The sequence below is a fragment of the Felis catus genome, chromosome E1 (genome assembly GCF_018350175.1).
Source record: "Felis catus isolate Fca126 chromosome E1, F.catus_Fca126_mat1.0, whole genome shotgun sequence".
Lineage (NCBI taxonomy): Eukaryota > Metazoa > Chordata > Mammalia > Carnivora > Felidae > Felis > Felis catus.
The window spans coordinates 58,180,028-58,207,186 of NC_058381.1; the positions used below are offsets into that span (position 1 = coordinate 58,180,028).

Sequence of the window (27,159 nt, forward strand, 5' to 3'; positions counted from 1 at the left end):
GTCGATGCAAACTACAGATTGCAAAGTAGACCTTGTTTCACAGTTAAAATACCGTAAGTACAGCACAAATGTATGTGTATCTTATGTTTATAACTCACATCCGTGACCATGTTGTCCACTAGGTAATTCAGAGATTTGCGGATGAAATGGTCAAATCCGTCCAGGACCATGTCGTCAATGTAGTCGATGTAGTCTTTCCAGGACTGGCTCGTCGTATCTGCTCTGAACAGCTCAGCATTTTCCTGCGAACAGAACCACACAGTCGGCTGACGCTTCATGGATTCACCTGCTCCTTCTTCAACCAACTCACTAGGGGACTCTCTGGGCTACTCTTGTCCCTGTTCACATACTCCAGGCACCCGGGGTTGCTTTTAGCTTCTTGAAAGTGCCGGGCTCTTTTCTACGTCAGAGCCTTCCCACAGGCTGCTTCCCATTCTTGCCAAGCCTTCCTTCTTCTAACCTTTTAGGTTTCAGCCCAAATGTTACCTTCTCACAAAGGAAAGCCCCCCCTACCCCCCCCCCCGTTGGCCACACCCTATTCATCTCAGATTTGGCTTCTGTTCCTGCCTCTTACCTGTAATCCCTCTAGCAATCCATTATTTGTGCCTACTGTAGCACAGATGCAATCCTGAATTATTGTATTTATTTGTGTTTAGTCTGTACCTCCCCTTAATACCAAGCTACATGAGTTCATGGATTGACTGTCCTTTCCGCCACTGTACCTTCAGCTTGTGGCAGGATGCTTGGGACAAAGCAGGAGCTGGTGAATGGGTGGGTGGAATGATGAGTGGATGGGTGTTTGGATGGATGGATGGATGAGTGGGTGGACGGATAGGTGGATGGGAGGATAGGTGGATGGATGATTAGATGGCTAGATGGATGAGTGTTGGATGCGTGGATGGGAGGATGGATGGATGGATAAGTGGGTGGACGGATAGGTGGATGGGAGGATGGGTGGATGGGAGATGGGTGGATGGATGATTAGATGGCTAGATGGATGAGTGGTTGGATGCGTGGATGGGAGGATGGATGGATGGATAAGTGGGTGGATGGATGGATGGATGGATGGACGGATGGATAGATGAGTGGGTGGACGGATAGGTGGATGGGAGGATAGGTGGATGGATGATTAGATGGCTAGATGGATGAGTGGTTGGATGCGTGGATGGGAGGATGGATGGATGGATAAGTGGGTGGACGGATAGGTGGATGGGAGGATGGGTGGATGGGAGATGGGTGGATGGATGATTAGATGGCTAGATGGATGAGTGGTTGGATGTGTGGATATGTGGATGGGTGGATGGATGGATGGATGGATGGATGGATGGATGGATGGATGGTTGAGTGGGTGGATGGATGGATGGGTAGACGGATGGGTGGATAGAAGGATGGGTGGATGAACAGATGGATGAATCTGTAAGACACTGAGAGCTATAGGGTAAACAAAGATGAATATGGCCCAGTCCACACCCTCAGGGCAGTTATCTTCTACTAGGGGAAAGAAGACACAGGCCTAAGTAACTTCAGCCTCAGGCAGAAAGAAGTGGTTCAGATGATTATTATGTGCATCGAGGACTCTGGCAAATGGGACAACAAAGCCTTGCCCCCTCAGCTTGCTGGCTTCCACTTTTCCCAGGTTCCTATTCCCCGGCGCGCTGCCTCCTCTCTGTCCTCTTTCTGTGCCATTGTGTTGTGGACCCTTCCCTCACTCCAGACAAATTTCTCTCTGCTTTGCCCATTTCCAACACATCTGAGAGCGTTAACAGGTTAACTGGTCAACGCTTCCAAGTAATATGTTTGCAGCTACACATTTTAATTTAGTGGGAGCTTCCGGCACCAAGGCAAAGGGGAAGGAAGAGGGTCTGGAAACAAGACAAAATATCTTCTGATCCAGTCAAGTAACTCCACTGGGGCAATGGCCTTGTAAACAATGGCTTGACTATGAGAACAGCCAATGAGAGACCCTCCTCCCGGGCGGGGCGGTGGGTGGGGGAGCGGGTGGTGGTGCTGCGGTCTGTCTGGGTGTGGTGATCCATCACTGAAGTCCACATCCATGATTTGTACCAAGCATCAGAAAACCCAAAAACAACTGCCCTGAAAATATCTTGAGCTCAAGGTAGAATCTTCTTTTTGGGGGGCCAAGGCAGAGCTCCACCTCTCACACGTGCCTCAGAAACAAGCTAAAACACAAGCCGGATCAAACGGCGGCCAGTGAGGAAGGTGTGAGAACCCCTGCGTCGTCGGGAACCTGGGTAGACCTTCCAGGGGCGCCAGGCTACCGCTTCTCCTTCTCCCTCAGAGTGCCCCGGCCAGGACAGAGGCCCACGGCCCCTTGAGGCTGTTGGCAACAAGGCACAACCTATGCTCGGGGCAGCCCAGCAGGTGAGTGCTCTCACATCCCCCCGGTCGGAACGTGTCGGCACCGGGACACCAGGCACATACGTTCCACATTCCTCACCCGCGTTTACGTGTTTCGTTTCCTCCTCGCGCTCATGTCGGGAAAGCGCCAAGGACAACAGAGACACACGGCGCCTGTCCTCAAGCAGCGTAACCCAGGGAAACAAGATTTGCTGACCTCGTACGATGATGTCACTGGTCTATACCACTTTTGTGCAGGGTAGGGCGCGCCGACCCCTTAGCACGGAGGAGGGCAGGCCCATAGCAAGAGAAACTCGTTAACCGAGGGTACGTTTACCATAGTCTGTCTGCTTTCTGCAAGCGAGACTCTCGGAGTAAAGAGAGTAACTTCTGTGACCACTAAAGTAATTTTTGTGACATCTCTGGGTCTCCCTCTTCTACTGAAAGTGAGTGGCCTCTCGAAGCGCCTTCTGGGCGAGTCCTTACCATGACCATGGCTTGAATCTTTACGCCAGCGTCCTTGACCGCAGTGTAGCGCTTGTTGAGATTGACCATCCTTCCGTCCAAGTCCAACAGGGCCTCCTTCTTATTGTCCTTTCTCTCAAACATCGGGTTGGCCGACCAGTCCTGCAGGGCACAGGTGGGAGTGAGGAAAACATATGGGGAAAACACCTGTGGTCTTGTGCCTTCGCTGCCTGCTCGTTGATGCGAATGTCCTTGTCCCTTGGAGAGGCCTGGGGGCCCCTGAGGACACTTGAGCAGAGAGCTTAGATGGTTTGCCTAAAAGCCAGGCAGAGCCTTGGGGGGTGGGGGTGGGGGTGGGGGGTGCAGGGAGACCACTGGATGGCTCTACCTGCCTGACCAGGCCCAAGAGGAATCACCCTGGGGCAGGCATCTGTGGTGAGGGGTGTGTGGTCTGAGCTGAGCAGAGCATCCATGGCTCCGAATAGCAGGCCCAGGGGGAGGAGTCCCTCTTGTGGGGACAGCTGACCTACTGCTGGGTCGGGGGAGCGGGGATAGGGGGCTCTGACCCTCCTATAATTGGGACTTCTACTACAAGGATTCTTGTCATCGGCAATTACGATATTGATTTTGCTCTATTATCCAATAGTTAGATCTTTTTAAAAATTTTTTTTTAAACATTTTATTTTTGAGAGCAAGAGAGACAGAGTGTGAGCAGGGGAGGGGCAGACACACACACACACACACACACACACACACACACACACACACACAGAATACGAAGCAGACTCCAGGCTCTGAGCCGTCAGCACAGAGCCCAACACGGGGCTCGAACCCATGAACCATGAGATCATGACCTGAGTGGAAGTTGGATGCCCACCCGACTGAGCCACCCAGGTGCCCCCTTTTTTTTCATTTTAAATTCTCATCAATACACACAGCAACAAAACACTGAGTGGGAAAAGTTTCTGGACAAAACCCACACCCCCTTGGCCCCATGTCTTCCTGTCTCTCCATCCTGGTCCCCACTGGAAACTTCGGTTGCCCCAGCACTCGAGATGGTTTGTGGGACTCTCTGTGTCAGATTGAGTCATGTCTAGACTGTCTTGTGACTCGAGTGTGAGCAACCAAGGTTTAGCTCACCTGCCTCTCCCTTCTCCCCAGTATTTGAGAATTACATGTGCCTTATTTATTTTTTTTTGCATTATTTATTTCAGGTCTAATAGACTGACTTGAATTGTTTTCTTTTCCAATTACTTGGTTTCCTCATGCAGCCGGGGAGTCAGATACTATTTACTGTCTTGTTTGGGTTGCTGTTTTTGGATGGAGTAATCCGTGTGAGGGCCTGGGCGAGCCAGACCCCGCTTCTGCACCCAAACCCTGAGTGAGGTGGCCCTCCATCCACCCCCTCCCTTCCGGCCGGGCTGCAGCTTCTGAATGGATGTGTAGAGGACACGGCTGGGGGCAGGGCCCTGAGGCCAGCACGAGGGGCCCGGTGACTGCTCCCCCTGTAACTGAGATTAATGTGGGAGGTGAGAAGGGCCAGCCAGATGAGATGGGGCCCCTCGATGGGATTAGTGTCCTTATAGGAAAAGGCAGAGAGACTAACTGCGTCCTCACCATGTGAGGCAGGAAAGGGGCCCTCGCCATCAACTACGGCTGACGGCACCCTGATCTTAGACCTGCAGCTTCTAGAGTGTTCTAGAGTGAACACGTGCTATTGGAGGCTGATTTGTCGTGTTACGGCAGCCAGGCCGATGTGCCCACCCCCCCTCCTGCTCTGACATGGAGGGCGCAGTCAAAACGCACTCCTGACCCCAGCAAGCTCAGAGCCAGGGGAACTAGCATTCCTGCTGTGCCCCGGTAGAGAACGTGGAGACTGGCAGAGCTCACGAAGGGGGTACCCGTGAGACACTGAGCAGGTACAGAAGATTCGGCCTCTTTGGGACAGGAAGCACTTAACCAAGTCTGGGGAGAGTTAACAAGAGGAGACACCTGTCCAGACGCACTGCGGGGGCATTTCTGAGCCCTGACGGTGACGAAGAACTTTACGTGCCTACAGAGAGAGCAGGGGCACCCACAGGACAGTCACACCATTGCCAGCCTTGTCAACGTGGGCCTGGGAGACAGGGACTGTGACAGCTGAACCGTGTCCCCCAAATTCACAGGCTGAAACCCGGACCCCCTGGTATCGTGGGACGTGTCTAGAAAGGGGTCTTTAAAGAGCTGGTGAAAGCAAAATGGGGCCATTAGGTGGGCCCGAGCCCAGTATGACTCATGTCCTTATAATAAGGGGAGATCAGGACACAGACATGCACAGAGGGACGACCACATGAAGACACGGGGAGGAGATGGCCATCTGGGAACCCAGGACAGAGGCCTCTGGAGAACAACCCTGATGGCACCCTATCCAGATGTCCTGCCTCCAAGACTGTGAGGAAATGAACTTCTGCTGTTTAAGCTGCCCAGCCAGCGGGCTTTGTCAGGGCAGCGCGAACTCGCTGATACACAGATGTCTCTAGACTGTTGAAAGGAAAGGACCGTATCAAAAAAATCGCTCACCTGGACAGGACAGCTGCAGGTGAGGTCAAGAGAGACAGATTTTTGGACAAGCAAGGACCCACTAGGTCATCAATGCACCTTTCCTGCCCGCAGAAACCGCCTGAAGAAATATTCCACTCAAGCGACAACCGAGCAATGATCCCGGTCTACAGTTTATGGAGTAAACCCAAGCGGGTGTTGGTGAGCCCCTCCCTCCCTACCTCTCAAAAATAAACATAGAAAAGAAAAAAGAGAAAAGAAGAGAAAGTTCACACCATGACAAAGGAGACTCAAAACCAAACGATGGCCGGAGTCAGAAACGTGAAACTCTTCCAGCTCAGACATTTGCAGGGAAGGGGCCGGAGGTGGCAGAAGATGTGAGGTCCCATGGGTGGGGGCACAATGGGCAGTAAAACAGAATGTGATTATTTAATCTTGATATATTGATGGAGAAATAGAGCTTAAACATGATTGTTTTAAAAATGAAATGGAGTGGGGCGCCTCCTGGTTGGCTCAGTCAGTGGAGCACGTGATTCTTAATCTCAGGGTCATGAGTTTGAGCCCCACGTTGAGCATAGAGATCACTTAAAGAAATAAACTTTTAAAAAATGGAGTCATGTAGTAGACTGTAAATTAACAAGGCAGGGCAGTTCAAGCTCCCCTTTGGATGTGTCACTGCAGAAGTCTCTCTGCACGTTAGGGCCTTGATGACGGACCGTGGGGAAGCTAGTGAAGGAATTCGCCCCCCCGTTTCCTGGATTGGGCTTGAGTGAAAGTCAGCTCGGTGCCTTCCTGAGTGGAGCTGAGTCTCAGGGTACCTTCCTGCCCCCTGTTCCCGGTGCCTTCCCGGCAGAGAGAGGACCCTACAAGCACTCTTGCTGAGCTCAACAGAACGGAACAGAATTGAATTCTGCACCCTGGCCTGGGACTTCTCTGCCTCGGGACCACCTTGACATCGTTGTGCAGTCCAGAGCCTCACACAACAAGTTCCTGCTGCCTTTGGGACTCTCTGTGAGCATCTCCATGGGTGCCTTTTCCCCAGGACCCACTCCTGGGCTTCTGGTTAAGCCCTGCTCTATAATACCTTGCTGCTTACTCACCTTCATGGCCTGAGAAATTCCATCTATATTTTGCTTGGCTTTTTGCATCCTGTTCTGCAAGTTATGTAGAATTTCTCGCAAGTCTTGGATATACTCTAACACACCTAAAATATAAACATCAAGGAATATAACGAAATGAACAATTCAGAACAGTGAAAAGTCTTGGGCAGGCTTTCGCGCTCATCACTGCCAGACAGCGCTTGGAAAACATGCCCGCTGCTCATCCAGAGTTCTCTAAACGCAATGCTGACAGACGACGCACGCGGCGTCTGTTCGGAAGCAGGACTTCCCTATCCCCCAATAGGTGGGTCATCAGTTCTCGGGCCCCCACCCCCCGAGGGGACCCCTCGCGCCCCTGCCCCTCCAACCACCAGCAGGGCACTGGAGACACATGAGCATGGTGACAGGTCTCAGCGTCCTGGGCCACAGCGGCTGGAAAGAGGTGCGTCCTTGGGCCACAGTGAGAAGCAGTGTATCTTCTCTGCACGGAAAGTCCAGGCCAACCCCGGCTGCAGGGAGGTGGACGGTCCCACCTTCTAATTGAGACGGTGGAGACAGGATATGGCCGAAAAATGGCCCAGGGCAAGTTGCAGGCCTTGATAAAGGAGACAGCCTTGGCGGTGGTGGCCACCCAGAGGTGGGTCCAGAGGGGAAGGACATCAGGGGGGAAGGCTTCTGCCTGCTCCCGTGGTGGGAAGAAGGGACTTCGTGAGCACACTTCTTTCTGCTTCTCCGACACCTGCCCAGGAAACCACCAAAGAGCCCCAGGCCCCACAAGTCCACTGTGAAAACTTTGGGACCCTTGGTGTTCCCCGGAGGGGTCTTTGCCTGATTCCATTTGTAAGTGACACAAATGGGCTCTTTGGGACAGGGCAAGCAGGTGGAACTCTCCGATGGCCTTTAACATAACCCCACTGGAGTCAAAGTGGACCCACCCAACCGGGAGGCAGAAGCAGCCATTTGCAAGTGTCATAGGACAGACGCTGGACAGGGAGGACATCCCCCTCCACCCCGTCCCACCGCCATTGATCTGCTGGTCACCCTCCCAGTGAGACAAACATGGCCTCAGTACCTTCCCCGTTCCAGAACAGCGTTGTTTCAGCAGTCAATAACTTGACATCGATTGCTTCCAGTTCTGACTTTATTAGTGGAAATTCTACATCCATCACGGTGGTCTTTATCTGCAACAAAAAGGCTACAGTCTCAGGGCCTTTGCTCCAAATCCAGCCAGATTTTAAGTGGTCTCATGGTTAGGGTTTTCTTACCCACTACCAACCAAACCAATTACAACTTGTGTCATTTAATTGGGAATTATGTATAATTCAAATTCCAGGAGATTTCAGCTTCTACAAACTACTTTTATCACCAAGGATTTATGTATGCACTTAACTCTTGGCTACCTACGGAATGGGGTAGAAACAGAAGGAAAGGGGATAATGGGACAATGAGTGTGTAATCCAAAACTGTTTTTATTGGGCTTAAAATCATACAAAGAAACTCAGAGAAATGGACACGAGTAACTGAAGCAGGTCGGGGCTCAGAATCTCTCCTTGGTCATAAACCCCAAGCCTGCAATTTACGTACATAAAGGAGATCCAGGGGGTGCCTGGGCGGTGTGTGTGTGTGTGGCAGGGCGTGGTGGGGGGGGGCCGCGCTCAGTTGGCTAAACATCCCACTCGATTTCAGCTCAGGACATGATCTCGCAGTTCATGAGTCCAAGCCCCACATTGGGCTCTGCGCTGACAGTGTGGAGCCTGCTTGGGATTCTCCCTCTCTCTGCCCCTCCTGTTCGCATGTTCTTTCTCGCTCTCAAAATAAATAAACTTTAAAAAATAAAAAAGGAGGGGTGCCTGGGTGGCTCAGTTGGTTAAGCGTCCGACTTCCGCTGAGATCATGATCTCACGGCTCGTGAGTTCGAGCCCTGCATCGGGCTCTGTGCTGACGGCTCGGAGCCTGGATCCTGTTTCAGATTCTGTGTCTCCCTCTCTCTGCCCCTCCTGCCCCCCCATCATCCTCTGTTCTCTCTCTCAAAAATAAACATTTAAAAAATTTTAAAAACTAAAAAAAAAATAGAAAAGGAGATCTAGGATCTACAGGGAAGCTATTCAAGCTGTTTGTGAATCAGAGCACTCATCCAGGTCCTATATAGTGTTGATATAGTTCTACTGTGCTCTAATAGAGAAATTTATTTAAGACCTGGAAAAAACATCAATTCACAAAACGGGAGGAAAAAAGGAGAAGGAGGGTGTATATAGTTTTTTATAAATTATTCCTTTATTTTTTAACTTTAAAAAAAATTTAATGTTTATTGATCTTGAGAGAGAGAGAGAGAGCGTGAGCAGGGGAGGGACAGAGAGGGAGGGAGACAGAATCGGAAGCAGGCTCCAGGCTCTGAGCCATCAGCACAGACCCCAACGCAGGGCTCGAACTCACGAGCCATGAGATCATGACCTGAACCGAAGTCGGACGCTCAACCAACTGAGCCACCCCGTCGCCCCTGTAAATTATTCCTTTAAATGATAAGCACCATTGGAGTCTTGGAATGTCCTTTTACCTAGCAACATTTTTAACAAACGTGGGGCTTGAACCCACGAACCGCGAGGTCATGACCTGAACTGAAGTCGGACGCTCAACTGACTGAGCCATCCAGGCGCCCCTTCAACATTTTTATTTTATATAACTTTTCAAGGACACTTGTACTTCATAAAGTGAGGGATGCAAAACAGAGTTAAAATCGTACATTAAACGCTGACCACTCTTGCCTTTCAGAATAATCCCTCACATACATTTATTCGGTCCTTTTACGTGCCCCCCCCGCCCCCGCCACCCCTTTCTGCTGACCTCCGCCCTCAGGAGTTTTCATGTGGTTCACTCTCTAAGCAGGTGGGTGAGGCCAGAGAAGTAAAGCTTACAAACCTATCACCGATAGAAACAGGACGGAAAGAAGAGAATTCCATCTATGGAATTACAAAGCGAGTGAACGAGAAGGTACCGATTCCACTCATCAGAGTTTAGATACGAAATAACTATAACGGGCCGTGGTCCCCTCCCAATTACCCGTGCCGTGGCTTCGAGAACATAGCCCAGGTGAGATCGTTTCACAGCACGCCTCTGTGGTGTGTTTAGTCACTAAGTCCTGTGACTAGAGTTCAGCGGGGAACCCTTCACGCAGAACTTCTCCAGCTGGGAGAGGTGCTGCGTTCCTGATGACTGCGTCACGGGCAGAGACGGGAGGTATGTCCCGGGCTCCGAATCCAAGGCCAGCCTGGCCGGGGCCGCCTCAGGCTGCGCGTCCCGTCCACGACGCACGTGGACACTCAGGGCCTCAGGAAGGCCGTTCGTTTATTGCCTATTTTCCGGAGTAACCGCCCAGAAAAGCAGCCACTATGTCTGTTGTAATTGTCAGAGTAAACAGAGCCCACGGCGATGAGATCCACGTAAGGATACGTCCGTCCTGTGTATTTTTTAAGAGCCCATGTTATAAACCCACGCCTTTAGGGTGCTGTCCTCAGAAGTGTGACCTGGGAAAAAAAAACACACTCGGGCGGTCCCTCGGATACCCCAGCAGACTCCTTAAAGCACCGCGTGCCCCTCTCTGGCTCGGACACTAACAGACCTGAGCCGTCTGCAGGCCAGTGGTCTCTTGCCAACAGAAAGCACGAGAAGGGCCCGGCACGTCTCTAAAGAGGGGAATCCGCGTCAGCAGCGAGCGTCTCTAGCTCCAGGCCTCCTCACCCTAACCCAACGTTTGTATCAGCAGAGGGACAGAAGAGGGACAGACAGCATCCGTAGCCGGAGCGAACGTGCTGCTGGCTTCTTGAGTTGGAGGGCAGTGGGCGTGGCTGGGTTTCGTGTGGAAATACAGAAGTCAAAGACGGGCTCTTTTTTTTACATGTATTTATTTATTTATTTTGAGAGAGAGAGCGAGCGAGCGAGCAGGGGAAGGGCAGAGAGAAGGGGAGAGAGAATCCCCAGAAGGTTCCACGCTGTCAGCACAGAGCCCGATGCGGGACGGCGCACATAAGCGAGACACTTACAATTTTGAGAAACGCGATTAGCGAAAACGAGCTTCCTTCAGTTTCCGCTGACCGCGTCTTCGGTGACGTTTCCACCGTCACGCGCGTCACCGTGTGGCGGCGGTATTTCTGACAAATCGACGTGACGGCCCGAGCCAGCCCGCTTCACTTCGCGCTCGGCTTTGCCAGCATGGTCACGAAGGGGGTCACCTCCGCCAGGAGCGGGGGCCTTCCCGGGTCTCCCCAAGGCCTCTCTCTTAATCTTCGGATATTCCGACTCTTCTCTTGGCTGGCACCAGATTGCTGGGCTCGGTCCAGCACACGGTGTGATCTGGCCACCTTCCCCTACAGGAGAGGTTGGCTAAGCACGATCTGCTATTCCAGAAACACCCTTCGGACTCAGCATTACCGCTGCCGTTTTCTTAGGTCCCAGGAGGGAGGTGCAGGGCGTGCCGTGCTCCAGTGAATACCAGCTCACATGGAACCTAGGGAGGTTGCTGGGGAGGGGACGGACAGCAGGTGCCAACGCTCCCCTGCCCGTGCGGGATGGACCCGGGCATTCGGTACAGGACTCCTGCAAGACAGGCGAGGGAAGGCAACAGAGGCACGGCCCCGCGGCTCTAACAAAGGGGCCCTCGGCTCAGGAACCCGTGAACAGAGGCATCTCTTGGGCGGATCTGAGGCACAAAGCACAAGAACAAAAGTGAAAACGTTCCAGGCCCCAGACGGTGCTTTCCGTGGGGGGCAAGCTCACTGTGAGAACCGTGAACCTGCCGTCGGTGGCTTGAATCTCACGAGAGTGCAGAACCAGTAAGGTTACCAACAGGAAATCCACAGACGTGGACGCATCTGGGGGACCCAAGGGGGTGGGACCAGCAAAGTCCACGTTCAGGCACCTCCTTGGACTCTCGGAGCCTCTCTGGCCACGGGCTGAGCTGCCTGTTTCCTTCCTTCCACAGCCTGTGCTTCTGTCCTTCTCTGTCTCTCTGTGACTCCCACGTGAAGGAGGCTGGCAGCTAATTCCAAATTCCCAGGGCTCCAAGGCGAGGGAATCTTGGTGGCCCCGTGGATCAGGCGGGTGTGGTGGGCCAAATGGTTCTCCAAGGACGTCGGCGTCCTAGTCCCTGGGATCAGTGACTGTCCCACCTTACCCGGCAAAAGAGAATTTGCGGATGAGATTCACTTAGAGACCGGTAGGTGGTCCAGAATTATCCGGCGGGCAGGCCCAACGCAATCACAAGGTCCTCGTGAGAGGGAGGCGGGAAGGTCGGAGGGGAAGAAGGGACAGAACAAAGGAGGCAGAGGCCGGAGGGGTGTCGTCGGACGGCAGAGGGACGCGGAAGGCGGTGGCCTCGAGGAGGCAGGCGAGGAGGCGGCTTAGCCCGCCAGGAAGCGGCCCGTCTCTGATTTCAGCAGAAGGAAGCAGATCTTGGACTTCTGACCTCAGAGCCGGAAGAGAGTAGATGTGTGCTGTCGGAAGCCACTGCGTCTGTGGCGGCCTGTGGCGGCCACCCCAGGAGGCTCACGCAGAGCCCACGTGCAGCCTCGTCTGCCGCAGCCTGGGCAGGAGCGAAGGTCGTGTGGCCCCAGCGGCAGCGTCTTCTGGGGTCTGTGTGGAAAGGGGTGCCCGCCATGGCCCACGGCGGCCCGAGTCCACGCCTCCCCGCGTCCCCTTCCGATCTCGGATTCAGCTTCCAGGGGCTCTCATGCCAGGAAGGAGGTGCGCGGAACAAACAGCCCCGGAGCCGGAGGCCCCGGCCCCCCCGGGGCCAGTCAGTCACTGGGAGCCCTGATTCGGAACCAGCCTCTGCACGACCACCTGTGTGAGGTCCCCAGATCTGGCGGAAGAGGACCTCTTTTCCACAGAGCACAGGTGGACCTGTCCCCTCCCAGGTCCCGGTCCAGCCTACCTCGAGGCCAGCTCCCGCCCTCCACCTCTTGGGTCACAGGGTCGCTGGGAAATTTGTAAACCCGGCTGGATTCCGGGAGACGCCCACCTCGCCACACCCCACTGGGAGTAACGGAACGACTTTGAGATTCCCCAAGGGCAAACTACGTTTAGGAGAGTTCGGCGCCTCTAAGCAATCGTGGGACGGAGGCCAACGTCCAGTGGAAGTAAGGTTTCCATCACTGGCTGTTCCGTCGCCATCTCTGCCGCTGCTGTTTGGGTTGATGGCGGAGTGGCTCGAGCCACGTTGTAACAAGAGGGGGTCCTCACCTCCTCTACTGCGCTTGGAGACCCTACCCCTTTGTTTGTCCTAAACAAAACCCGAAACTCGGCAAGTAAAACCAAACTACACCAGCTCACCTCGTTGTACCAGCCAACGATGAGTTCCAAGTTGCCCACAAACTTCCGGAAGGTCTCATGCTGTGAGAACAGATCCTCGGCACTGCTTGGGATCTCTTTTTGCTGCTGGAAACCCAGGTACTTGACCTCTCTCAGAACTGCCACCAACTAGGGCCAATGGAGATCACAGAAAAGGTCAGGGCGCGACCCCAACGGTACGGCCCTCAGCAGCACAGGTGAAGGGCGCTCCCAGGTCACTCCCCGTCCTGGGCGCACGGTCTCCCGTTGGCATCCAGGACACCAGGCTCTCCCAGTCACCGCCATCAGGCGGTGCTTTGACGCTTTAGAGGTTTGCGTGCTGGAGACTCCCAGGGTGTGAGCCCTCTCCATCGCTCTTGCCTCGGCGACCTCACCCAACAGCATGGCTTTAAGGACCAGCCACGTGTGGGTGGCACCACACACAAGTTTGTGTCCCCAAGCCAGACCGCTCTCCCGACCTCGGACTCCCGTATCCACCCGCCCACACAGCGTCTCCATTCGCGCGTCCAGACGACATCTCAAGCCCAACGTGGCCAGAACAGGCTGTCTTCCCCTCAGCCTGCCCTGCTCGCCGCCTCCAGCTGATGGCAGTCCCGCCCCTCCAGTGGGCCAGCCCAGAGCGGCTGGGGCTCAGGCTGTCATCGTCAAAGACTCTCTTTCCAACCCGTCCGAGCCCCACGGGCTCTGCGGCCAAAAGCCATTCGCCCCTCACGCCTTCGTCGCCGACACGCTGATCTGGGCCACCACCGTCTCGTGGTCTCTCTCCCGGATTATGGCAAAAGGCTCCTCCCAGCTGGGCTTCCTGTCCCTGCGCCTGTCCCCGCCCCCCGTCTGTTCACACGTGGCACCTAGAGGGATCCCTGAAATATACAAACCACATCGGGGCACGTCTGTCCTCGAAAACCCGCCACGGCAGCCACGTCACTCGGAATGGAAACCCAAGTCCCTCTGCTGGTCCTGGAGGCTCTCAGTGCCCTGTCCCCCGCCCTCCTCCACCCCTCCCTTCACCTCCTCTTCCACTCCCCTCCCCAGCCCTCTGCTCACACTCCACCCTGACCCCAGACCCCACTGGCCTCCCCGCTGCCCCTCGACCACACCCGTGTGGTCCTCGCCTTAGCCGTTTGCCCTCCTCAAAGGCTTCTCCTCGAATCCGCTAACTCCCCGACCTCCCGCAAGTCTCTGCCGACATCCAAACTTCAACCTGCCCCCCAGTCCTCCAGGTCCTCGGAGGCACCCGCCCCTACCTCCTCAGTATCACGCACCTCGCTGCTTTTGTTACGCCAACTTATATTTTCTCCTGTCCCTCCTCCGCCTCCTTCCCCCAGCTCTCTCTTTCCTTCCCGTCCCCGTCCTCCAGTGAATGGTATGCTCCAGGAGGACAGAGATTTTTGTCTGCTTTGTTCATTCATTTACTCCAAGCACCGACACAAAGTAGGTGCTCAGTAAACATTTGTGGAGTTAAAAAAAAAAAAAAAGACCACATTTTAGTGGAAGAGAAGGGGAAACCTCACATCTGCCTCCCTGGCATCGCTGCCGGGATCTAAAGCATGGCAGGTGCGTTGTGGCCGGAACCCGGGCCACCCCGCTCCTCTGTCTTTGGCACTTGGCTCACAGCTACCCAGGTTTGAGCCCTGGGATGCACGCCCCACAGCCCACTCATGAATCCTGTCCACCCTGCCTGACTTAACCAGAGGGCCCGTCTGCTCAGACCCCGCAAGGACCTTTCTCTCCGTGTTCCTGTCGATTCTCAGATTGACGTTGCCTCTTGAGACCACAGGAGAGGCAGCCAAGCCGCGAAGGACTGTCGTCACCGAAGCTGCTGTTTGGTCTCGTGCCTCAGACACGTCGCGGACACGCTTTACCGCTCACGCGGTAAAGTTCCAGCTAAATACGCCACGGGTCTGTTCTTTGGGCTTCTCCCACCCGCCATCCGTAGGGGGGCCCTGGTCCCAGTGGAACCTTTGACGCGGACGCCCTCTGGACACGGCGGCAGGACGGCACGCACCGCTTTGCTGAAGTTGACTCGGATGAGGTTGGTGACGGGGTCCCGCCGTATCAGGGGCTGCCCCAGGTTGAAGTGGCAATCCTGGTCCACGCCGGCCACCCACTGCCGGTAGGTCCTCTCGCGGTAGTTTCTTAGCAGCCCCATCATCTCGTCGTACTTCTGGTAGATCAGCTTGGCCTCCGTGCTGGACATGACCCTGGAATCGGTCAGATGGGGTGATGGGGTGATGGGGTGATGGGGTGACGGGGTGGTGAGGTGCCTGCCTCCTTCAGGGTCTCTTTAGCGCCCCCAGTGTGGCTCCCAGATCTGGGGGTGCTGAAGCAGCCGGCTTTCCCTTTCCTCTGGGCCGGGAGACTGAACGGACAGACAGACAACCGCCTGTGACGGCAGCAACGGGTCCAGGATGTCAACCCCCGCCCCGGTAACAATTGGCCCCAAACGGCCAGGACTTGGTTGAGGACTGCCAGCTTCCCGTCCAACTCAAGATGGATTGGAGAAAGCCGGAGACGCCCCCCAAACCAACCGCAGAGGCGACCCCTCCAGCCCCCAGGCCCGGGGCGGCCTCCATTCAGGGCACAGCTGAAGCCTTCTCTCTGTTCTCCCCTCCCCCGCCTGCGTCCGCGTCTCTGCCAGATGCAGCGACAGTGGCCGCGTCCTGCCGTGACAAGCTCCGACCAGCCAGTGCGCGTCCTCACTTGGACGGTTTCGTCACTCTCCCTCAGGCTGACCGTCGGGGTGGGGGCAAGCCAGATCCTTAGGGCCGAGCTCGCCGAGCAGGCTCCCGCTGGAGGAGGGGGGACGGGAGTGGGGTCTCTTCCGGGATCGTGCTCTGGGGAGGAGAGGCCTGGCCAACGTGAAGGGTGGGACGGCCTCGGGAGTTAGGATGGACCCTCCCCTCCCCTGCCGCCACGGAGGCGCCCTGCCCACCCGGGGCCGCGACTCACGGGTGGTCTATGTGCTTCAGGTCCCTCATGGGTGCCTCCAACCTCTCCTGCAGCTCCAGGCTCCACTTCAGCTGCCCGGCCACGGGGGGCATGTTCTTGTGGAGCGGGGGGATGTTCCCGTCTGCGGAGGCTGCGAGCTGGGCGTCGTACAAGGTCTTGGTGTTGTCCAGCTCGGCGTCAAACAGCTCCAGCATGACCGAGTACCTGGGCACCACCTCAGCAAGAATGAGAGGCCGCTCCAGGAGGCCCCCACACATGTACAGGAGCTGGGGAGCGAGGAGAGACGCGCCTTCGCCGGGGTCCCCGCCGGCGGCCCCCTCCCCGGCACCGCCCCCGCCACGAGGCTGTTGGCCCAACGGGGCGAGGACACGGAATCTTCCTCCGCGGAGCAGCTGGTTAAACGCGACGCCTCCGTGATTCGCAGGTTGACGCACGCGGGGTCCCAAAACGCTTGGCTGGAAGCCAACGCTACAAACCAGGTCTGAGGTCTGGTGACATTCGAGGCCCGAGAGAAGTCAGGCTGGCCAGGGTGGGGACGGAGGTGGGGACGGGGGCCCAGGCAGTGAGCAGAGATGCCGGGGAGGGGGGGGGTGGGGAGCACTGATTGAGAACATCGCCCCCAAGGATTTGAGGAAGTCACAGAGGGAGGTTTGGAACGTGGAGTAGGCTGTGACGCTGGGGGGTTCAAGCCCAGGTTACCGCATCCCCTGTAATGTGTCCTTTACCCTGAGAGCAAAGCTAGGCCTGCAGACCTGTCTGCTGGATGCCATTGGCCCAAATTAACCTGGGAGGCAACACAGCACATTTCTGAAAACAGTAACCATGCCCCAGGAGAACCTCTGCAAGTAGCTGGCTCATCGCCCTCACGGCCTATGTACGCTCAACATTAGGAATTGTTTTAGAACATAAAACGCTTAGTAGAAGAGAGCAAGATATTTTATCTGGATGTTTGGGGGTAGGGTGCTGGCTGGAATCAGATGGAGAATTTTCCTAAAAGGTCACAGCTCACGGTCAAGGCACAGCAAAGCCTAGGGCCCTGGGCTGGGCCTGAAGGGGGAGCCCTTCCTAGAACCCAGACAGAGAAAGTTCTGGAAGCTCCTCAGCTGGCCTGAGGTCATCCCAGACCCGGACTGGGGCCAATGAGAGTGGCCCTTGAGGCAAACGGAGATCAAAGGTGCTCAGGTCACAAGGTCCAAGGCTCTTGGGGTCTGGGGGCACTGGACCCAAGTCTCAGATTCGCCCCAGTTTTTGGTGTGAAAAATATGACAATGTCCCCAAAATGGCCTTTCTGGGCAACAGTGAGACCCGGCTGCAGAAAAAGGAGAGACAGAGTAGCTGTATCGCTGGGAGAAAGTAAGGCTCCAAGCACAGCTCCCTGCGGGGTGGGGGGGGCTGCCACCGGGGGTCACCATTGCCGCAAGTTCTCACAAAATTGACAAGTGCCCCCTGGAAGACACAGGTTCCTCTTGTTGGTTCACGACCCTCCTGACGGTTTGTCTGTCCGGTTCCCCTCCCACCAACCCGCTTCGCGTTCACATGGTTTTGGCTTCTGGGCAGGAAGCTAATCTTATTTTCTGCCAGGAGATCATGCGGAAAATTGCTCTAGAACTTTCCTGGCTGTGTGTGAGAGACGGCATCGGGGCAGCTTGGGGACTTGCAGGGAATCCACGGGCTGGGACGGAGGGAGCCCCGGGGGCCCGTCCTAATTAGGGCTCAGGGTTGGCAAGCTGGAGAGGAAATGCTCCCAGGTGCGGAGGGAAAGGCAGGTAGATGTGGAAACGGTTTACAGGCACCATTTTTTCCCTCCTTTTCCTTTTTTTAATGTTTATTTTTGAGATAGAGAGAGAGAGAGAGAGAGAGAGAGAGAGAGAGAGAGAACGAGCAGGGGAGGGGCAGAGGGAGAGGGAGACACAACCCGAAGGAGGCTGCAGGCTCTGAGCCGTCAGCACAGAGCCCGTGGGGAGGTCTGAACCCACGAAGCGAGAGATCAGGACCTGAGCCTAGATGTTAAAGCCAGACCTTTAACCAACCGAGCAACCCAGGCACCCCTCTCTTTTTCTTTCTTTCTTTTGAATCTAGCACGAGCACAAAGTTAAAATTTAGGAGAGAACCTTTCCTTTTTGCGTGCAGAACCCAGATTAAGGCCGTGAAAGGAGAGGGGACGAGAAAGGCCCGGGCAGAAGAGTGCCCTGTTCACGACCTCTGTGCTCTGGCTCGTGGCCCCCTCCCTCCGCCACCCCCTCGAGTGCCTGGGGGGAGGGGGCTTCCTCCCGGACACCCTGCCCCTCGCAGCGCGGCGCTGACCGCAGGCTCCCGATCACGAAGGGGACGACCTTGTTGGTTTGGCCGCAACAGCCCAGCTCCCTGAGGCCCCTGGACCGAACAGCACAAAGCCCCAGCCCCTGAGCCCCAAGAGCACAGGTACGCGTCTCTCAGCTCTGCCCTTGCAGGAGGGGAGACACAGGGCCCGCCCGGCTCCCGTGCTGCCCTCCAGCTTGGGAGACCCCATCACGGGGTGCGGCGGGAGACTCCTGTTTTCAGGTTACAGGACTGGCTGGAAACCCGTGTTCGGGACCCTTGGAGCTTTGGGACCCCAGTACCCCTCCGCTCCCTCGGCCGGAGCCAGTTCCCTGGACGACGAGAGCCCAAAAGCACCTGCTGTCGTGCCCGGCTGGCTGGGTTCCGAGTGCACCCAAATCAAGCGCCTGCCTTCGGGGAGGTGATATTCGAGCCCGGAGGACAATGAACGCACAGAGACCCACACACAATAGAAGACACCAGGGAGGGTCGGCGGGTCTGCAGGGAAGTCCTGGAGGCCTCGCGCTGGCCTGAGGCAGCTACCTAGGGGGAAGAATGTTCCAGAGACGGGAACAGCACTTCCACTGCTGTGTTAATTTGCATTCACGGATATTCTGCTCGGAGCACCGACTGAATCTAAGACTAACTTGCTCATCCCATTTGCAGATCCGATTCCCTTGCGTTTGCAAAAACAAGGTCTAGAAGGTGAAGGCAAAGGCACATCCTGGCCATTTCCGCCGGGGAGATCCAGGATCCAGGAAGATGGTCAGCACCCTGAGCTACCTGGGCCACCACGACTGTCCTCCTGTCTGGCCACGCTCGGGCTGGTTTGGGGTCCCGGCTCTGCCGCTGGCTAACAGCGTGACCCTGCGCAGGCTTCTGGACTTTTCCGAGCTGGCACAAGGAGATGGCTAACGTGGGTGACAAGTTCAGCCGAGCGCGTGGGACCGAAGATCCTAGAATGACTACTGGGCGTCCCCTGTGGGCACTGAACTTCCTGCAGCAGCCTAGAGCCTGCACAGCAGGGGAAGCAGCAGGTCTGACCCGCAGAGTGTCCGCGTCGAGAAACACGCGGAAAACCAGGCAGAAATTAAAAACCTCCCCGAGTACATACATACATTTACGCATCTGAATGCTCGATGCCCGTTCTCCAGAGGGGCCGTGGCATCAGCAGAGTCCCCCCCTCCATCGTTTTGTTGGGACCAGGCAGGCCCCGGAAATGCACGAAGAGGGGTGAGCGAGGGCGGGAAGGAGTGGTGGGGGCTGGGGCCAACTGGACGCCACGTTCTGTCCACAGGGAGGAACAGTTGTTCCCCTCAGCCACTTGTTACTACGAGGGGCTGTGTAGAGGCCAGCGTGGCCAGATCGCCTTTTCCAAGAGAAGGTGAAAGTCTGGACTTTCACGTGAACCTTCTCAACTTTTACATGTTGGCGGCTTCGTTCAAAAGATTTTTAACCTGCCGGACGAGAGTAGGCAAGTCTAGAGAGACAGAGAGCGTGAGTGGGGGGGAGAGGGGCAGAGGGAGTGAGAGAGAGGCAGAGAAAGAGGCAGAGAGAGAGAGAGAGAGAGAGAGAGAGAGAGAGAGAGAGAGAGGAAGGAGGGGGGCAGAGAGAATCCCAAGCAGGCTCCAGGCTCAGCACAGACCCCGATCCCACGACCCTGCTATCAAGACCTGAGCCGAAATCAAGCGTTGGACGCTCAACCGTCTGAGCCGCTCAGGCGCCCCCGTGCTTCCCTTTTGAACGGATATTGTCCAGGGGGGTTAGCGCCTTTCTGCCGTCTATTTTTTGACATTCTTTTTCCATAGCATCATGCCTTTCTTCTAAGCGCAAAAGTGCTAAAAACACGTAACGCTCGCCACCTGGACATCGTAGAAAAGTACACGGAAGGCAGACACGTACCCACAGGGCGGCGGCGGGTCCCTGTTAATGATGCCGGGGCCACTCGTGGAGCCTCGGATGTCGAAGAGGGCGTGAATTCAGCCCAGCGGGTCAAAAAGTGCACGTTTTATTTTTACAGCAACTCTAACGTTTGGTCCTTTGGAGCAGGGGGAGGGTCGAATCGAGTGAGAACAAAGGGACACCTTCACTTAGTGACTATCGGTAAACGGATGAACTGTCACCTGCTCCTTACTCCCTTTCCTTCCTTACTCTGTGGCGACAAAACCCGACAGGAGTTACCCAAGGAGCTCTGAGACGCTGAGCGAGGCCCCCGGTGGGCCAGCCCCTCCTCTCCAGATGGTCACCCCAAGGTGGCTCCCGGCGTCCCCCCCCCGCCGGGTGTTGCTGGGACACACCGCGGCCGGCAGGCCCCTGCCCACGCCTACCTTTGCGCATGACTCAATGGAGCTGCAGTCATCAAAGCCCTGGCAGAAGATGGTGGCCAGCCGCCTATCCAGATCTTGAATTTTGGTCTCAAAACCGGCATAATCGTCGTCAAAACTCTGCAATTGAATCAGAACACCAACCTGGTAAGTCGGCATGCAAAGCGGGGGAATACTCCCTCTGACCCCGACCCTGAGCCCACTGGCAGGATTCGGGGCTCCATCTGAGTGCGCAAATTGTCGTGAGCACGTCTTCAGAACGTGACCGTCTAACACACCCCCTCCCTGTGCCTCCCACACCCGGGGCGTCTGTCGTGGATCCGGCCGAGGCCCCCGACTTACCGAATCTCCGGGGTCCAAGGGGTCATATTTGCACTCGGCAAAGACCTTCACCAGCTCAAAGACCTCATCGTAAATCTGGGCGACCATGCTTCCAAGGATGTTCCCTCTCACTCCCCCGAGCTCGATTTTCTCCAACTTCAGAAACTCGATGGCTGTTTTATAAAGATCCTGGGGGAGGGGGAAAAAAAAACCCACCCAGTAATCTCTGTAACTAAACGCAACGGATGAGCCACTTTATCCAGCAGGAAGGAGCCAGGGAGCAAGAACCCTGGGGGCCTCAGGGCAGTGGGGGGCCCTCTGTTCATTTCTGTTCTGTAAAGTGCTTTCTGGAACACTCTGAGAGTCACCTCCAAGCCGTGAGGAGGTTGGGCTCTTCTGGTCCGGACCCCATACCACCCGAAAGGCACCTCTACATAGATCACGCTTTACTGGGGCCCGCATTTCCTCAGCTGTGGGAGGAGGCGGTTGGAAAGGCATCGTGTAGTTTCTGATGTCCTGACTCAGCTTCAAATCCTCTGCTTCCTGGAAGCCCGTCCCCAACTTCGAGCCCGTCCCCGACGGGGGTCTGAAAGGATGCCCTCACGCCCAGGATGCCGGGACAGAGGCCTGCATGTAAACCCTACCGCCTCTGAGGTGGGGCCCTGTCTCCTCCTGGAGGCTTTTGCAACTATTCTGGCCTCTGGCGGGGGTCTCCCTTTCCGGAACCCCCACTCGCTCTTGACCTTGGCCTGTAATCACACCCGGTCCGTTCACGGGACCTCGCTGCTTCCGTGTGAGGCTGCTGTTTCCCAGTCCAGATCCCCAAGGCTCCTTGAGGATCTCACGCAGCCTCGGGAGCCCAACCTAGGGCCTGGCAGTGATCACTCCCCCGGGCCGGTGCCGAGGCCGGGGCCGTCTCCCATCAACTGGACAGAGTAGGTACTGTTATGAGCCCATTTTACAAATAAGGAAACTGAGGGGCGCCTGGGTGGCTCAGTCGGTTAAGCGTCTGACTTCGGCTCAGGTCATGATCTCACGGTCCGTGGGTTCGAGCCCCGCGTTGGGCTCTGTGCTGACAGCTCGGAGCCTGGAGCCTGTTTCGGATTCTGTGTCTCCCTCCCTCTCTGCCCCTCCCCTGCTCTCTCTCTCTCTCAAAACTAAAAAAACATTAAAAAAAAAAAAACTTTTGGGGTGCCTGGGTGGCACAGTCGGTTAAGCGTCCGACTTCAGCCAGGTCACGATCTCACGGTCCGTGAGTTCGAGCCCCGCGTCGGGCTCTGGGCTGATGGCTCAGAGCCTGGAGCCTGTTTCCGATTCTGTGTCTCCCTCTCTCTCTGCCCCTCCCCCATTCATGCTCTGTCTCTCTCTGTCCCAAAAATAAATAAACGTTGAAAAAAAAAATTAAAAAAAAAAAAACAACTTTAAAAATGTTCATTTGCTCAGTCACTCCACGTATCCGACAGTGCTCGTGTGGGGTCCTGCGTCCGTCCACACCTGCCCCAGCCTAGCCCCGCTAGCCCTCTCCCACGGCCTCCCGGCTCCCTGGCTGTGCCTGCTTAATTTGTCATCAGCCTGCTCCTGGACAGAAGGTGTGGGGTGTGGAGAAGCAACCACAATGGGCCACTTTGGTTCTTGGCCGACAGCTCCGGGCGCGGAGGAGCCCGGCCCGTGACTCGGTTTCCCCACGACGCGGATGCTCGGGCGGGACTCTCATCCTCCCTGCTGGGGGCTGTGTGATGGTGGCGGGGTAAGGACGGGAGGCGCAGCTCTGCCAAGGTTAAAGGCAGCCTGAATCAAGCGTCACCTGTACCTCAATGGTCTGGATGCGACGGAAGAAGGCATTCATTCTGGAAAACGCCAGGGACGAAGGGAACTCCCAAGGCACCGGCTCCTTGTCCTTCAAGGGGGGAGAGAGAAGGGAGGCCGTGCTTGGCCCAGACACTCCCACGGGTGCAGGTGGAGCTCGCGCGGAGTCGCCCCCCGACCCGGCTCTGATGTCAGGCCATACCTTAAAGAAAAGCCTCATGTTCGCACAGCAGAAGTCGTAGGTGTGGTAGAGCTCCTTCAGGACGCCCACGGACAGAGAGATGCCGCTCAGAACCTCCTCTGTTTCGCCCTGCAAGCCCTTCAGCACCAGGTCCGGGCTCAGGAAATTGCGCGTCTGGGCCGAAGAGAAGGCGTTCCCAGGTCGTGACCAAGCTCTCCGGGGGGGACATCCGGGCGCACTGCCCACAGGCCGCTCAGCGGGCTACGAACAGCCCGGCACGGGGTCCTCGGCCTACCCCTTGGGACACGTCAACCGTCCCTTATGTCCCTGCCCCAACCGGTCGGCCGGCTGCCTGCCTCGCCCGGCCCTGCAGCCCCGCAGTGTATGGGCTGCTGCACAGATTCCGGTCCCCCGGGACCAGGGGCCTCCAGGGACCCAGAAATACAGCCCTGCCCCCCGCTGCAGGGTCCAGGCCCGCGAGCGCCACCCGCAGGTGGCCCAGACTCAAAGGCTGGTGGCTGGCTGAGGCAGGCTGGTGACAAGCAGGGAAGGAAGGGAATCCGGAAGGATCTCGGGGCAGGTGCATAAAACCCCTCAGTCCCGGCCGAGTCTTGGGGTGCTGGGACTCGGTCCCCTTGCTGTCCTCCTCCCTCCAGGTGTGGGGGGCAGCTTGGGCTGGCACTGGCCAGGTCTTGGGAGGACTCTTGGGTGGCCACCAAGAGGGCCCAAGCTCAGCCCGGGGCCCGTAGACCCCGGTGCCAGCCACTTTGCGTGCGTGTAACCGCCCGGGAACGCCAGCGTCGGGGACACGGAGAGACAGGGAGGGGCAAGGTTACCATCTCGATGATCAGGTTACAGAACTCCTGCAGGATGATGATGATCCGGGAGGGCGTGTCGTCGTGCTCGGAGGTGGCCCAGATGAAGCCGGTCGTGAACAGCACCTTGGCGATGACGGTGGGGAGCTGGCGGGCGGGGGGAGACGGGTGGGTGTGCCTCCAGGACGGGACCCCAGAGCGGAAGGAAGAGGCGCTCCCCAGGACCGCGCAGCCCTTCCCGGCCAAGAAGCCCCGTGGCGTGGGGGGCCCCCTCCCCCTAAGACACGAGACCAGCCCCTCAGAGTGGCCTCTGTCCGGCTGACACACCACCGTGAAGTCGGTCTGCTCCATCTCTTCCAGAAGGATCCGCAGAGGCTTCAGATACAGAACGATGTCATTGGCCTCCTTCAGCCCTGCACGGGACGAGAGCAAAAGGGCTCTCTGTTCATCGACACCTGCTCCTCGAGACCCACCACCCTTCCCCAAAGGAAGCTGCTGGAGGGGAGGCGCCCCAGCCCCTCGCCGAAGGCACCGACCGCTCCCTGGGCTCACCTTCGGTGACGTTCATGTACACGCTTTGCAGGGCCGGCCAGTAGCAGCTTCTGGCTTTCTCCAGGATCTCGACTATTTTGTTCACTTTGGGCCTGTTCAGCTGAGAGAGAACACAAGGAGCCTTTCGAGAGAGGCTCAAAAGACCCTGACTCAAAGACCCTAGACCCTGCGGCCGCTGGAGCGGAGGGCTGCACGTGGGGCCTCGGGGATCCTGGGGGTCCGCACGGAAGGGCCGCGTTGGTGACGAGTCCGCCTGGCTAGACGGTGGCTGCCGAGCAGCTCAGGCCCGGTCACCTGCTCATGGATGCACTTGAGGTTCATCAGCCGGGCATCCCAGAACTCAAACTCGACGCGGGGCAGGGGGTGCTGTCCGTCCAGCAGGGCCTGGGCCGAGTCTTGGCTCAGCACGTCCCGGATCTGGTGGGACCAGTCGATGATGACGGTTTCGATGGCGTGCAGCAGCGAGTTGTCCAGGGAGGGGGGGATCCTGCAGAGCAGAAGGTGGGGGAAGACGCTCTCACAGCCACAGGTGCCGGGTTTTACCAGCTCTGCCCCTTCTGGGCAGGAATCGTCCCCCCCTCCCACCCGCCTCCGCCAGCGGCCCTCAGACAACAGGCCCCAGGCATCTTGCCTCATGTCCCAGAGGGTGGTGGAGAAGGAGGAGGGTGGGAGAGGAGGGTGGGGGAGGGGGGAGGGGGACGGGGGACGGGGGACGGGGGGGAGGGGGACGGGGGGGGCGAGGGTGCAGGAGGATGGGGGGGAGGAGGACCTCCCAGCTCAGAGAGACCCAGATTGAACAAGGATGAGACCACGTCCAAGGTGGGCTCCTCGTGCCATCCTGATCGGGGCCGCACAAGGCATGTGTCGGGGGTTGTGTGGAGGACCTGCCTGCACAGTGAGCCCCCCAAGAGCGGTCACCCTCCGACACGAGTAGATGGAGCACGCCGTCACCCCACAGCGGCTCCGAGAGCCTCACACACCAGCCAGCTGAACGTGGTGGTCGGGCAGGTGCGGGGGGACATCTCGTGCCTCCCGGGGCCTCTGGGACGACACAGCCTCTACCTCCACGCGCGGTCTCCGCCTGCCCCAAACCCCTCCCACGCCCCTCGGTGCCCACGTCCCAGATCTGGATACCCTGTGTGACACCCTATACGGGCCGCGGGCCGCCTGGGCGCATACACGTGCGTGGTGGGGGAGGGGCTCCAGTCCCCCCCTCCCCCCACCCCCGCCGCGCTGCCCTCCTGCCTTTGACCTCGGACTCAGCGCCGTCTCCCGGCACCCCGTCCTCCCGTGCCGCAACCCTGCCGGGCCACCGGTCGGCTACTCCCGCACCCGGCCGGTGGCCTGGGCCGAGCCGCCTACCTCTCCGCGGACTTCAGAGGGCCGTCCAGACTCCCCAGGTGCTCCGGGACGGGCAGCAGCGTCGTCCCTCTGATCTTGCCCCCCATCACGAACATCTCGTTCTTCAGCTTGTGGACCTGCCTCACAATGTCCTCCGAGACCACCCGGGGCCATCCGCTCAAGTTTTCGCTTTGGCTTAACAGAGAGCAGAGCACCTGGAAGGCAAGGGCCCCGGACGTGTGCTCACGTGTGTCCTCCGACCCGGTGGCGCCCAGGAGGAGTGGGGACCCCGAATCGATGCCAGGGGGAGGCACGGCCGGCAGAGGGGCGCGGGCCCAGGACGGCCGCCCGCCGTCAAAGCCAGCTCCGCGAGGGGAGAGCCGGGCCCCCCCCCCACCCCGGCTCACGTGAAGCCCCAACCCCGGCACCCTGGGGTGTGGCTGTCTTTGGAGACGGGCCTTTCAAGAGGTGATCGAGTTAGAATGAGGTCACACGGGTGGGAGGCCCAAATCCAACGCGACTGGCGTCCTTGTGAGAGGTCTGGACGCTGACAGACACGGAGGGACGGCCAGGTGAGGACACGGGGAGGAGACGGCATCTATAGGACCAGGAAGGAGGCTCCAGAAGGAACCTCTCCCACACCTGGATCTCGGACTTCCAGCCCCCCAGGCCCGTGGTACCCTGTCGTGGCAGCCGGAGCAGACTGACGCGGACGCCTGTCAGCTCCGGGCCCGCCAGGCTCCTCCTCCAGATGGAAGGACGCTGGCCTGAGCCCTGAGTTGGCACTTGGGTCCCACGAGTCCTCATCTCACACGTGAGGAGAGCAATGGCCAGAAAGCTACGTCACTCGGACTCTGGCTGGTGTGGCTGTCCAGAGGTCCTAACGTGGTGCCGGGCCGGGGGCTCTCGGTCTGGTCAGAATGCAGGTCTGTCGGGGCGCCCGGGGGGCCCGGTCGGTTGAGCGTCCGACTCCGGCTCAGGTCACGATCTCACAGTTCATGAGTTCGCGCCCCGCATCGGGCTCTGTGCTGATGGCTGGAGCCTGCTTCGGATTGTGCGTTTCCCTCCCTCACTGCCCCTCCCCTGCTCTTCTCTCTCTCAAAAATAAACATTAAAAAAAAAAAAAGGACACAGGTCTGCCTCGGCATCAGGGCTCCTGCATTTCTAATGGGGTCCCAGGGAGTCTGATGCCGGTGACCCGTGGGCCACCCCATGAGTGGCAGGGCTCTAGACCACCCACTACCAGAGATCCTTCCTCTGGCCCCTGACCCGCCCGGGGCACCCACCTCCTCCACAACAGCGATCAGGTGCTCCACAGGGGTGGGGCTTATGTCCCCGTAGATGAGCTGGTCTTTGTAGGTATCCTTCTTGACGTTCCCCGGTTTCTTCTTGATGAAGTAAACGCCTTTGGACTTGAGGGAGGCGGGGAAGCCCAGGCAGGGTATGATCACGCCGGCCGGACTGAGCGTCAGAACCAGAACCAGCACGTCCGGCTTCTCAAAGAACTCGGTGAACAAGGCCAGGTTCTCCTCGGCTCCCACCATCTTGCTCCACTTGTCGGGCTTGAACTTCAGAATGAGGGTGGCGACTCCCTCTAAATACTCTAACCTGACGTCCGGGGTGATGGTCATCGTGACGCTTCCTTAGACCGCGGTCGTCCCTCTGGCGTGCAGAGACGCCGACGCAGCTCTGTTTGCCGGGACACCTGGCGTCCCCCTGTCTCTGGAGCCACTGGAAACCTCTGTTCTGACCAGGCAGCGAGAGAAGGT

The 27,159-nt window shown here is 57.5% G+C and overlaps 1 protein-coding gene and 1 long non-coding RNA gene across 3 annotated transcripts in view; one reads left to right on the forward strand and one right to left on the reverse strand.

The window, feature by feature from the left end:
* The window catches only part of DNAH17 (dynein axonemal heavy chain 17), a 102,026-nt gene that overhangs the window by 73,825 nt on the left and 1,042 nt on the right, over window positions 1–27,159 (reverse strand). Inside the window, exons 2-18 of one of the 2 annotated variants that reach the window (XM_023244151.2) lie at window positions 26,677–27,131; window positions 25,412–25,605; window positions 24,344–24,536; window positions 24,050–24,149; window positions 23,825–23,910; window positions 23,519–23,644; window positions 22,704–22,856; window positions 22,506–22,592; window positions 20,717–20,884; window positions 20,378–20,494; window positions 15,753–16,018; window positions 14,809–15,004; window positions 12,786–12,932; window positions 7,534–7,642; window positions 6,462–6,565; window positions 2,845–2,985; window positions 99–242 (exon numbers count right to left, since the gene is read on the reverse strand). In XM_023244151.2, the coding sequence (XP_023099919.2) occupies window positions 99–242; window positions 2,845–2,985; window positions 6,462–6,565; window positions 7,534–7,642; window positions 12,786–12,932; window positions 14,809–15,004; window positions 15,753–16,018; window positions 20,378–20,494; window positions 20,717–20,884; window positions 22,506–22,592; window positions 22,704–22,856; window positions 23,519–23,644; window positions 23,825–23,910; window positions 24,050–24,149; window positions 24,344–24,536; window positions 25,412–25,605; window positions 26,677–27,021 (2,676 nt within the window). In that variant the 5' untranslated portion in view covers window positions 27,022–27,131. Of the gene's footprint in view, window positions 1–98; window positions 243–2,844; window positions 2,986–6,461; window positions 6,566–7,533; window positions 7,643–12,785; window positions 12,933–14,808; window positions 15,005–15,752; window positions 16,019–20,377; window positions 20,495–20,716; window positions 20,885–22,505; window positions 22,593–22,703; window positions 22,857–23,518; window positions 23,645–23,824; window positions 23,911–24,049; window positions 24,150–24,343; window positions 24,537–25,411; window positions 25,606–26,676; window positions 27,137–27,159 lie in introns of both variants that reach the window. The other variant, XM_045045262.1, reaches the window with a different exon arrangement.
* Window positions 2,008–12,784, forward strand: LOC109494485. Its single transcript, XR_002738131.2, has 2 exons — window positions 2,008–2,382; window positions 9,345–12,784. It is a non-coding gene; the product is annotated as an uncharacterized LOC109494485 (long non-coding RNA).